This window comes from Lutra lutra, chromosome 13 (genome assembly GCF_902655055.1).
Source record: "Lutra lutra chromosome 13, mLutLut1.2, whole genome shotgun sequence".
Lineage (NCBI taxonomy): Eukaryota > Metazoa > Chordata > Mammalia > Carnivora > Mustelidae > Lutra > Lutra lutra.
In genome coordinates, this window is record NC_062290.1 from 25,168,102 (window position 1) to 25,181,175 (window position 13,074).

Sequence of the window (13,074 nt, forward strand, 5' to 3'; positions counted from 1 at the left end):
TTCACAGCTAATCCTCCAGCTGTCCTGTCGTGTGAATGAATGGGGTCACCCGTTCTCCCAGAGTGCCACTGGGCTAATCTGGGCAATCATGCTCTCCACAGCTGTCTTTGAGAAGCATGAAGCTCTAGGCAGAATAGAAAGAGCTTGTCAGACAAATGAGTGGTTATAACCCCGGAGAGACATGATGGCCGCACAAACGCTACCACCATGGCACCCATGTGAGACAAGGTGCCAGGATCTTCCCAGGACCTCAAAGAGACTGTGCCTCCAAGGGTCACGGTTAGGACCTTCTTTCTTCTCCCAGCCTTTTTAAAAAAATTCCTAACAAGACAACTCTTTTAACTCAGACTGTCAGCCTTGACCTGTTCTTGGATCCAGTTCCAAAACGTGTGATTTGAAATACCCCCAAATAAGAATCTGAACCACTATACAGAGTTGAGGAATAGTGATGTCCCAGCATTCTCCACTCCACGTCTGAAGCTCAGCAAAGCAATGCACAGTGTGTAACTCTCTCAAGAGCTCCAATGTCACTTAAGCCTTCCTGTGCCTCAGCAGTCTCTTCCTTATAGAGTTCACTCTCAGAGTCTCAGAGACAAGGGCAGAGCCTGGACAGGAGTCCCCGGGCTGCCCACCTGCCAGGGGAAGCAGTGAGCCCTTCTCAACAACTCTACCACTTTATTAGCTTAGACGCACTGCCTCCTCCTGAGTCCACTCCCTCTGTCTCATTCAGCCCTTGGTTACCTATTTTCTGGGCTTGTGCAAAGGTTCCTGTGTGGTCTCTCTGCCTCCAACCCAGAGAGTCTCAGCCAGGGGGCAATTTTGTTCCCCAGGGGACACCTGACAACACCTGGAGACATTTTTGGTTATCAAGACAGGTGGGGTACTACTGGCATCTGCTGGGTAAAAGCCAAGGATGCCACTCAACGTCATACAAAGCTCAGGACAGTCCCCAACAAAAAATGATCCAGCTTAAGATGTCAATGGTGCTGACACTGAAAACCTCTGCTCCAGCCACACCTGCTTCAAATCTGCCCCCTTTACCCCACAAATGATATAAACCATAATTCCAATCAGGTCATTGCCACGCCTGAAATCCTCCAGTGCCTCCCAAGTACCCTCTGGTTCAAGTCTAAACTCTCCTTAGCAAGTCATGGAGACCCATCATGATCCGGTCCTTTCTTAAGTTTACCTGCCCTTTCACTTTTCCCTGACCTTTCTTCCCCAAAGCCACACCAGCAACCAGTGTAGGCAGATCAGGCCACTCACAACTCCCTCTGCCTGTCAGTCAGTTTTATGTCAGACACTCTAATCAGACTAAAGGGGAACAAGACACTCTCCAGGTAGCTTGAAGCACTGAGATCTCATGAGGCACACAGAAAAGTGAGCACACCTTCAACTGGCAAAGCCAGAACCTACTCATCACCTCTGTGATTTCACTGGTGTCTCGCCAACAGGCTGTGAGCCTTGAGGAAGACGGCATCTACATCTTTATAAGGCTATAGTAACCTGCACACGCTAAGTGTGGTCTACCAGTTGTACTGGTTGTATTTGTCATAGATGTTGCATGAAGGAATGAATGAATTCCTAGCTTCTTTCAATTTGGCTCTTGGTGAAGCATAAAAAGCACTACAATATCAAAATACAAAGATGAAACTAAATTCATTACACTGTATGTATTAAGAAAGACAGTCCATCCACAAAGGTGGAGATATCTTTGTTTAAAGCGATGGTCTCTGCCTCTCTTGTATTTATATACCAGAGAAATACAAATCAATAAAATATTCATCCCTATGTAATGTCTAAATCCCACTGCCTGATACTCAAAGACAAGACATGGAGCAGAATCAGACTCTAAAATAGTTCACAGAGATATGATGGTATCAAGAACACAGAGCTTGGGGTGCCTGGGTGGCTCAGTGGGTTAAAGTCTCTGCCTTCATCTCAGGTCATGATCTCAGGGTTCTGGGATAGAGCCCCACATGGGACTCTCTGCTCGTCAGGGAGCCTGCTTCCCCCCTCTCTCTGCCTGCCTCTCTGCCTACTTGTAATCTCTCTGTCAAATAAATAAAATCTTAAAAAAAAAAAACAACAAAGAGCTAGTTTCACTGTGGGAATCATAACTCTGAATTTCACGGGACCTAAAATGATTTTGCTCTTTCTCTAGACTGAGAAGGTCATTCCATCCACTAGACACGTAACAATACTGCCACTTTTACTTCTTTCCCTTTTAAGTTGATTCTATATCCTGGAGATTGATAGGATTTGCCTGAGCTTCAAAACCCACAAGATTCCCATAAGGAGACTGCCTAATAAAAAAAATTTTATTAGACATTTATAGAGCCATTTTGGATTTTTTAAGAGAGTAACCTATCAGTTTGACTTTATAGCTGGTGAAAGAATTTAAGATTCTTCTTTAAGCAACTAGAAAAACTGAAAAGGTTTTTTATGGATTCTTATCATATATCATGAAAATTTTTATTTTTATTGCAGTTCATTATAACATATGTGTCTCTTGTCTACAGTGTTTGTGTTAAAGTTAAGGTTAGGATTTAGCAGTGGAACCTCATTAGAGAAAATGGAGCAAAATGACTTTTAACTGAATGGGGTAAAGGGCCCAAGGGGAAGCTTGCCCAGTTCCCTGTTATATCCTGAGAGGTGACTCCTAGGGCCAGAGTGGCCTGACTTCCATATTCCCCATGGAATATTTGTTCCCATCTAGGTTTCCACCTTTGTAGACAAAACACAGTCACAGCTCCAGGCTTGGGTTGTTCCTTTTCCTTTTCTTTTCTCCATTCAACCTTGGGAGAATCATGACCTCCAGAGAAAGGGATTTCCATTAAACCAAATATTCCAGGTACAGAAATATGTAGGGGTCAAGGGCAAGTCACTCAAAATGTATCACAGTTCATATTGATTATTTTGAATTGAAGCTACTTGGTAAGTGACCAGTGCAAGGTCACTTGGACCCTCCTCTGTCCCTCTGAGAGCAGGAAACAAATCTCCATTATGAAAAACACCCTCCTTCTAATGAGAAGCAAAAGGATATCCTTGTCAGGGCCCCTGGGTAGCTCAGCCAGTTAAGCATCGCCTTCAGCTCAGGTCATGACCCCAGGGTTCTGGGATCGGGTCCCGCATCGGGCTCCTTGCTCAGCAGAGAGCATGCTTCTCCCTCCCTCTGCTTACACTCTGTCTGCCTCTTTCTCTGATAAATAAATAAAACCTTCCAAAAAAAAAAAAAATCCTTGTCACCAGAGATAAGGACTTCAAAGCTGAGAAAGCTGTACAAACCTTGTATTTTTTTCCAATCTACTAGACCCTAGCCTAATGTCTGCTTAGAATTCCCTAATAATTAAAGCTCCCAAACACCTGTTTTCTTTATCCTGTCAATTCCTCCCAAATTTATTGTCTCTTTGTCTAAAACATATACAAACTGCCTGCTTTAATCACTTCTTTGGGTCTCAATTTCATTTGGGGGCCTCCATGTGCACATAATAAAACTTGAGGGTTTTCTCTCCTGTTAATTTATCTTATGTAAATTAAATCTTGGTCCAGCTGAAAGACCTCAAAGAGGAAGAATTTTTCCTTCTCTACAGGAGGAAGTCCAGAAAAATCCCTGGGGATCAGAAACGAAAGCTACTTTTATTACAGGTGAAAAACATATAAAATCAGACAGGGTGCTAGAAAATATAGACAAGCAACGTGGACCCAGAGACCCTTGGGAACTTACAGAGTTAGTTGCTAAAACCAAGAGCACAGGCCAGGAGTAGACCAAGGCCATTCTCCTTGTCATCACCTTGTGGCTCAGCTGGGGATAAGGATGTCTCCCGAGGCCCCACACTTCCTATCTTGCAATGCTTTCTTTCCACTCAAGGAATTGGGGGCATCTAAGCTGTCCAGTTCTCCTTCTAGCCATTAAGCTTCCTCTCAGGAAAAGATTTACTAAAAATTATTTACACTTCGGTGTGAAGTACCTGCTGCTCCTTCTCCCAAGGGTATTTGCATCCCAAGCCATACTCTCATTACAGGCTGCAGGGTTTTCCCCTGTGGACGGGATTCGAGAATCGAAGCTGTAGCTAAAGGAGGTCTTTTGGGGGACAGAGAAACCTGCCCTCTTGAAACCGCCCAGTATCCATATTTTAAGTGATGAAACCCAAGTCACTAAGGAAAATCATGTTGTGGTTGTGTTCAGGGCTCCAATAACTTTATTTTGAGTGCATTTTATTTTATTTTTTTTTTTAAACATTTTATTTATTTATTTGAGAGAAGAGAGAGACAGTGAGAGAGAGCATGAGTGAGGAGAAGGTCAGAGGGAGAAGCAGACTCCCCGTGGAGCTGGGAGCCTGATGCGGGACTCGATCCCGGGACTCCAGGATCATGACCTGAGCTGAAGGCAGTCGCTTAACCAACTGAGCCACCCAGGCGCCCTTGAGTGCATTTTAGAATATACCTTGATAATTCATGTGTGAGGTTTGCCTCGTGAAATGTCTCCAGCAAACAGTGTGGGGAGATTCGTCCCTGAAGGAAGTAAAGTCCTTAAAAGCCAAAAAGGCCTAGATGCACATATAGTAGAGTCCTTAAAAATACAACAACTTTTGGGTTGAGATGGACTATATGTGCTTTAGCTTGCATCAAAACTATCAGAGAAAATACAAGAAAGGCCTCGGAAAACGGAATGTAAGTATGAAGAAATAGTGAGGCAGAACAGAATAACCAATATAAAGACTTACAGAGAATTCTTTACAACCACTAATTTAATTATAATAAAAACTTACCATTCAGTAGAACTTTCTACAGTGGTGGAAATGTTCTTGGTCTGACCTCTCCATGATGGCAGCCATTAGCCACATGTGGCTATTACTCATTGGAAATGCAGTTTATGTGACTAGAACTGAATTTTTAATTTTAATGAATTTAAACTTAGTTTTAAATAGCCATGCATCGCGAGTGGCTAACACACTGGACAGTGAGGGGGGCCAATAGCATTACTGCTTTAACACATAATTTTTAGGACTACTTTGTATCCATGGGCTTTTTCCTGGAGAAACTTTATAACTCTCAAAATAATACAGTCTTCCAGCAGCAAACAGCTTACTTATAAGAAATAGTTTATGATTCATTCCGTCCCCAACCCCAAACATTACCTAGGTACCCAGGATTGGCACCTCACTCGTCCCGTCATGGTAAGCCTACAATGCCAGCTTCTGGAAGGAAGGGTACTTACCCTCACCCAATGGAAGTTCCTCTTCTTGCTCATTGGGGGAAGGCAGCAGGGGCTTCAGGGGCTCCATGTTAATGATGAGCTGTTTGTTCAAGGAGTAGGAACTGCGGCTCTGAGTCATACTGGTTCTGAAAACAGACACAAATCAGAGGGAATTGGCTTTCATTGTGAATGTCAGCTCCTCCATCTTGGTCAGCTATCCAAGTTGGGAACTGTCTCTAGACTCCCACAGTGGATGAGGCCAGTGGTAAAGACAACATAAAACTTAGGAGAGACAGCCCTTCTTATTTCAGTTCTGACAGAATGTCTTGTGTATTCTAATGCAATGTAGTGAAAAAACTTATTTCCCCATAAATCACCAGACTGAGGCATACAAGGTGACAACACGGACACTGAAAACGACATGGGAGGCAGGTGTCACTGAACTAGATACACAGAAAAGTGAATGAAGGGCATGGCTCAAAGTAATTTAACAACCACCAAGAAACCAAAAATGAAAACATAACCCAGTCAGACAGCCTCGAGCTATCTTGCTGTTGCTAGATGTCCAATATTTAATATCTATGTTTAATACTCCCATTCAGATTCACAGCCCTCTCACCAGCCAGCCACCGAAGCTCTGCTTCTGAAGGCAGCATACACCTGTTATTGGCTGCAAAGGGCAGCAGATGGCAAGGAAAATGTATGAACATCTCGTCAAGACTATTGGCTGATAGCAGGAAACCCATCCACACCATCTGCTGCAGGGAGACCAGCTGTCTACTCTGAAAGATAGGGAGGTAGGGTACCTCCAGTGGGTGTTTCAGCACCCTTCTCCTCCTCATGTTTCCTGTCAAAACCCAAACCAACTCACCTTTCAAAGACGGTGTCCAGTGTCTCCTCTCAAAACCCAAACCAACCCACTCTTCAAAGATGGTGTCCAATGTCTCTTAAGCCTTTGATGCCCCCTTGGATGACCCTCATGACACATTTTCATTTGTTCTCTTTCTCTCCCCTCACACTACTCTCCCTTCTTTCATATCTCATGGCATTTGGCACCTCTGTCTCTCTGCCATTACTGCTGTACTAATAATCAGCTCCACCTTGGCAAAGCACCTTAAGGGCGCAGACTGATCTAGCCATTCTGGTGTGCCTTACAGAGCCTCCCTAGGTATCTTATTAAGGGCTGCTCACATTCGAAATTGAAGTAAATTGAATGCAATCCTGGCTTCCCCAGGTGGGTTACAGGACTATCTTACAGCTTAGGCATTTGTTTGGCACAGGACAGGGAAAGAGAAGAACCCAGTACCCCCTACAACTGGCACTGGAGGGAAAAAAATGATGAAGCCTTGCTTAACCATGGAGTCCCGTCCTTCATCATTTCACTCTACAACTACTTATTTGCAGCTGATACACATACATCAGATGATCTGCCTTGTTCCAGTGAGCCATGGTCCTTGCATGAAGTAACTCACTCTCTAGAACTACAATTTTCAGACTTTTTGACGGACACCCCCATTAAGAAATTTTATGTCATTTCTCTGTACCCACACGGGAAGACACAAGTAAAGCAATGTTTTATGCAACCACAGTAACTCTTGTTATGTGTGATTCACTTATTCCCCCCTCATTCTATTTCATTTTGTTTGAAGTGCTAGTCTATTTTCATGACTCATTAATGTGCTACAGCCACAGTTGGAAAAGCGTGCGTCCCATGAAGGATAATCATGGCCAAGGGTTCTCTGGCAAGCATGGCAGGGTTGACAAAGAAAGAAATGGAGACAGCGTTTCCTTGCAGACAGAAAGAAGGAAGGTAGGAAGGAAGGAAGGGAGGGAGGGAGGGTGGGTCCTCATTTTTTGAGCTTTCATGGGATTTCCTCTGGCCCTACAGCCCTCATGACTGAGCTGTTTGTTCTAGCTCTGCAAAGCACATGCCGCCACGTTTGTGTGGACCATGGAGGTTCCTGACCTCAGAAAAGCCCATTTTCCATTGTTGCACGAATCTCTCTGCCCCACCTCTGGCCACCCTGCCAACTGACTGGCAGCAGTTCCACCCCCCGAAATTACTGCATTTCATCAAGGAGGGCCTGTAACGAGCCTTTATGGAGGATCTTTTTCTCCACAGCAGTGCCCCATCCCAACACTTTTCACTTGGAGATATAAAGCATCCTGCCCCCTGACCCCCTCTAGTGCCAACACTGCAACATCTGGCTGCTTGCCCGCTATTGGGACAGGCTGAGCTCGCCCATGTGAGCCTGCTGGGCACTGGGAGGTGGGGAGGATGCGAACTCAGCACCCATGCTTACAGGCTTCTACTGCCACACTGTAGTGGAGGCCTTCGGCCAGGGTCAACGGGGTTTAGGGTCTGCTGAGGATTAGGCCACACAGTTGATTACAACCCTGAATCTCTCCAGTTCTATGACTCAGAGGTGAACACTGCCTCCCACTAAGTACAAGACTCAGATAAACCCAAAGGTGAACACAACGCAAGAGTTTCTCTGGAGCACAAAGGATCCAGGGCTCCAGACCTTGGTATTGGGTACTGGGATAGCTAAAGGGCAAGATTATCAAAACCAGAATCAAAATGCCTATCTCTCACACTTTCTCCACAACCCCAGTAGACTACAGGTTTCCTCTCTCCTTGCAACCTTCTTAAAGCTGCCAGCTGATCCTGGTTTCATTTCGAGCAAGAGCCACCAGCAAGTTATACTACCACTACCCATTAATGTAATGCCAGAATGTGATGGCGCCTTTTTTAGTTTACAAAGTGGTTTACATACTTGGCCATGTTTGTTTTTCTCAGTGGCCCTCTGAGACAGGCAAGGAGAATACCATATTCATAGATGAGGACACTGAGACTCGGTGAAATTATAGGACTTGCCTAGAGATACTGCAGATAAGCAGACTCAGGTAAGCTGATTCTCAGTCAGGGCTTTTGCTGTGCTCTCCACTGCCTTCCTGCATGATTTATCCTATAGTGTCCCAGAGAGGACTCTGGTCACTACTGCTACTGTCCTGCTTTCTGGCTATATGAAGTTCCACTGTGTCAGGTGGTCTTCTAGAAGATGTGCCAGCATCCCAGTCAGCTCCCACCCTACCCTTCCAAGGTCCTGATGTAACAGCCTCTCTGGCTGGAGTCTCTCCAAGCCAGCCAAGGGTCTGTGCCATATTTCCCATTCTCAGAATCCCCCCATCAATGGATTCTGCAAAATGCCTCACCCTCTTTGTATTCAGCACAGAACTTTTTTCCAATGAAACAGTGACTGGGAATTCTATTGAGGTAAAAAGGTTTTCCTCAGAAATTGTAAGGACATTCTAAGATTGGTTTCCAAAAAAATGTGGCATAGGAGCTCCTGAGTGGCTCAGTCATTAAGCATCTGCCTTCAGCTCAAGACTGATCTCGGGGTCCTGGGATCGAGCCCCGCATCCAGTTGCCTGCTCAGTGGGAAGCCTGCTTCTCCCTCTCCCACTCCCCTAGCTTGTGCTCCCTCTCTCACTGCCTCACTCTCTGTCAAATAAATAAAATCTTAAAAAAAAAAAAAAAAGCAAAACTGATGGCATAATATAGAGCAACTAACACAAGGCTCATGGAATTCCTGCACCAGTCCTTGAGTGAAGCAAGTGCTGTTGGCCTGTCATCCAAACTCCAACTCAAGACGCTTTAATGAGGACATGCCTGTTAAATTCCAGCTTCCCATTTTTGGATGAGAGACAGGACTAATACATCACCTCACATTCGTATGGCACTTCCTAACTTTTTAAAGCACATTATTTTTATGCCCATAACAAAATCAAGAAGTTGGGCAAAGTAATATTTGGAATCTCATTTTATAGATGAGTAAATTGATCAGAGAAGTTAAGAGACTTACCCAAGACCACACAGCTTAAAAGCAACACAACCAAGATTAGACCACCCAGCCCGTAAGCAACACAACCAAGTTCATGACCCCTAGACTGGTGCTGTTTCAGGTCCAAATGCTGCCTCTGGGTGTCCTCCAATGGTGGCTGTTGTGCCCAGGTGGCTCACACAGCCAGCCCTGGGCTCATCAAGCAGCAACCTTTTGCCTCCCTGGACCGCTGGCATGGGTGAGCGATTCTCACCAAGTAGCCAGCCTGGGAGGGCTTTGCTAGGGGGATCCTATCACCAGCAAAGATCAGTGAGCAATCATGAGAGTTAGTTTTTCTCTTTTTGAAAAAAAAAGAGAAAAATCTCAAGACAGTGTCCTTGATCTGTGTTGTCTCTCTTTAAACACACAAACCTCAGCAAAAGTAGTAGCCCATGAACTTGCCATTCTTTGAAGAGTACACTCTCAACCATGAGGAAAGACAACTGAGACCTTACCATCACCATTCTAAAGGAGCACTCTTCTATTAACAGAGCCAGAGAAAAGAGTTCATTGCTATACTCTCACTTTTGACAGCCACATCAAAGAAGCCAAAAGAATTAAAAACTAATTGATTAAGAGAAAAAATGTCCTACCATGCAACTGGCCACTGGGAAGAAATGAGAAGTTGCAACTGAAAGTGGTACACCTCCTTGGCTCTGACTGCATTATTGCCTCATGGGAGGGCAAGGTCCCCAGCTGGAGAGATCTCGGGTCTTGGAAAACGGCCCGCATTCTGCTGTCATCCCACATCCCTAGTTCACACGTTCAATCAGCAACTATGTACTGACCTCTATTATGTGACAAGTGCTGTGTTAGGTGTTGAGTGATACTCAGATGACCAAACAGACACAAGCCTTTTCCTCCCACAGCTTGCTCTGCATCATTACTTTAAACAAATTCTTCCTTATGTTGTCAGAGATTTGAGAAATACTGCCAAAAAGCTGAGGACCAGATGTTCTGAGCATGTGGACCCGATAGGCTTTCATATACACATAAAAGGGGTCAGTAGAAGGGAAAGAAAAGGCATATGAACCAGTGTCTCAAGGGCCTATAGGTCCTGGTTTGCAATAACATCCCTGGGGGATTTTAGAAGATTCCAGAAAAGGGAAACTATGAATTGACTGATGCCTTCTTTCCCATCGGCTCTGGTGGTTCTGTCCATTCTGGGAAAAGATTCTCACTATGGCCACTCTGCTCCCTTCACTCCCACGGCCTGGCTACTCAAAGTGTGGTCTCTGAACCAGCCACATGGCCACCACCGGGGAGCTCATTAGAAAGGTCAGATTCATGAATCAGAATCTGATTTTAACAAGATCCGTAGACGACCCCGTCTAAGTTAAAGTTTGAGAAGCCCTGATCTAGGAGAGAATCCTTGATTCCCATAAATTATGCATATCTCAATTGAAAAAAGAAATACTTTTTCAAATTATTTCTGATCTCATTAACCAAAGATGATTACAGGAGTCTTAGAAAGTCTTACATATTGGGAATATGAGTCTCTGAAAGCATATTGTTAAGAACAGTGTCCTTCTTTGTGTTTGACCTATCAAGAGAACTCCCCAGCATCAAGTATTTCTTCTTCTTCTTTTCTTTAAGATCAAACACTCACACTTCAAGTTAGAAAACTAAAACCCAAGCAGAGTCCCTGGGGGTGGTTCTGCCTCCCAGCTTCTAAGAGAATGCCAGAGGTTTTCTGGGTGGCAAATGCTACAAAGAACACAGGCTTAGGTCTGCCACAGAACAGAATTTATGTCTTAGATAGATCTTTTCCCTTTAACTTTTAACTCTGAGATCCAAGTTCCCTAGACTACAGATACATCTAATTAGGTGATTCTTAAGGTCATTTCTGGCCGAGTCTAGGAAAGTTAAATGAGACTTTTTTTTTAATCATTTCCTCTTTTTCATTTCTGCCACACTTCGTAACCAATGGTAGAAGAGGGACTGTAAAGACTATCTTAAAATTAAATAAATACAAAGAAAAGACTAGTGTTATCAAGGGATAGGTTAGAAAACCTCCATGGTTTTAGACTAAGGTGTCCCCTGGCTATGGTGCTCCCTAACCCTACTGCCATCTCCTGCTTCTCGAAGCAGGAAAGACCACTTCTGCAGATGTGCACATGACCACTGCCCACTGGGTCACCCGAACCAGGAATGAATTCTCTGTACACATCTTCATGGGCTCCTGTGCCAACTCTAGTCCTGCTCCCTGGTCGGGGAGAGAAGCGCTATCTGGATGCCTGGCCAGGCTGGCTCAGCCACACTTCCGAGAGACCCAACAACCCAGGCAATAGTGTAAGAGGCACCCAGCTCACTGGGTCATGCTGGAAACAGAGGAAACTGCGCAAATGCAAGCATAGGGGAGACTCCTCCAAGTCCAAAGGGGGAAGGAAGGAAGAGGTACCAACCTGTGTGTGGGAACCTCCTAAAAAAACCTAACTTAGGGTGGTCTTGCCCTCAAAAAAGGAGAACATCATGATGAGAATGCTCAGCCTTAGATATTTAGCAGGTCTGAGGTTTAGGGCGTGGAACAATCTGTGTCTCATGGTGATATAAAGTCCAACATGACCAAGAGAATATTTAACAAACAGCAGCAGACTGCCACGTTACGAAGACGTGTGCTCTTGAACCACTAATGACTAAGTTTCTCATTTCTCTGAGAGACCTTTGGGAGTGAGTAGCCCCAGAAGCAAGGAGCACCCTCTGCCTTCCTCATGTGAAAATGTCTAAGAGAAGGTGGGGTCAATGGGTGCTGGCCACATCTGATGAACAGAGGCAGGAAGAGAGAACAGTTCTAAGAGGGCAGGATGACAGACTCAGCCAGGAGAGGATACCACCGTGCCTCACACACACTCTTCATGTGACACTCCAGGCCCAGTCAAGCCAATGACTTCCCACAGAGCAAGCGACTCAGAATGGAGTCGGGCCACACTCACGCCATGGCCCTGTCAAGTCTGTCCCTGAGAGATTTCCAGGACAGCGAGGGTGAATGCCTGGAAACAGACGTGCCCATACTGATACGTGTACAGGCAGCTGGTGACCTCATGCCCCCTCCTGATATAGAGAATTTGGCAAAGCAAGCCTGAAATCCTTCTGTCCATCCCTGAAGCTTCCCAGAGCCCCAGAGATCACCCCACCTACCTGTGTACCTCCGGAGGCTCCCTCTGAATCTTGGAGCTGGCCTCCACCACCTCTTTGGCAACTTTACCACTGCAAAAAAGAAACACAACGTCTGTGCACACTCAGAGCAGAAGGGGAGGGATGTGCGCATGTATTATTTTTTTTAACTTCACAATGGCCTTATCTGTTCCATCAGAGAAGTTACAGTGGAATTTGAGGGGGGGCCCATGAGTGTCACACATGTGTGGAATGGGAAGGGAGGACCAAAACAGGCCTACAAACCGAAGAGCCCTGATTTAGTAAATGCAAGTAAATGGAAGCCCCCACCCCAACCCACCATCAAAATGGAACCACAGGTACCCACCTATATCGAAATCTACTTCCTTTAAAAAATATCTTGCTGCTTGACACAGTCTTGATCTGACTGGATTTCGCATACCTTTAAGAAGAAGCAAAACAGAGGTGGTAGTGACATTGTTGAGTCCAAGTGAGACATGCAATAAAGTGTGATGATTGGGTATTTTTGACTATAAGAAATACATGTTATTAGAGGATTGCTTGCATGCACACACACCTAAAAGAGAAGTTTCACCAAAAAATACTTATTTTCACTACGTATATTACAGACTGCTATCCCTGTCCAGCTTTTTTTTTTTTTAAGTAGGCTTTATTGCCCAGCATGCAGCTTGAACACAAGACCTTGAAATCAAGACTCACATGCTCTACCAACTGAGCCAGCCAGCTGCCCCTCTTTCTGTTTTTTCTAAATACTGGTGATGGCCCACACGTTTAGTTTCAGAATCCGTTACTGGGTCACAATCTGCAGAAAGGACCAAGCAACACTGACGATCAAAAGGGATTCTTTCCCAATTT

At 44.9% G+C, this 13,074-nt stretch overlaps 1 protein-coding gene across 2 annotated transcripts in view; it reads right to left on the reverse strand.

Annotated features, from left to right (window-relative positions):
* FRMD3 (FERM domain containing 3) overlaps positions 1–13,074 on the reverse strand; it is a 312,093-nt gene that overhangs the window by 56,148 nt on the left and 242,871 nt on the right. For both annotated transcript variants that reach the window (XM_047698971.1, XM_047698969.1), the window contains exons 11-13: positions 12,566–12,640; positions 12,223–12,291; positions 5,222–5,346 (exon numbers count right to left, since the gene is read on the reverse strand). In XM_047698971.1, the coding sequence (XP_047554927.1) occupies positions 5,222–5,346; positions 12,223–12,291; positions 12,566–12,640 (269 nt within the window). The remainder of the gene's footprint in view (positions 1–5,221; positions 5,347–12,222; positions 12,292–12,565; positions 12,641–13,074) is intronic.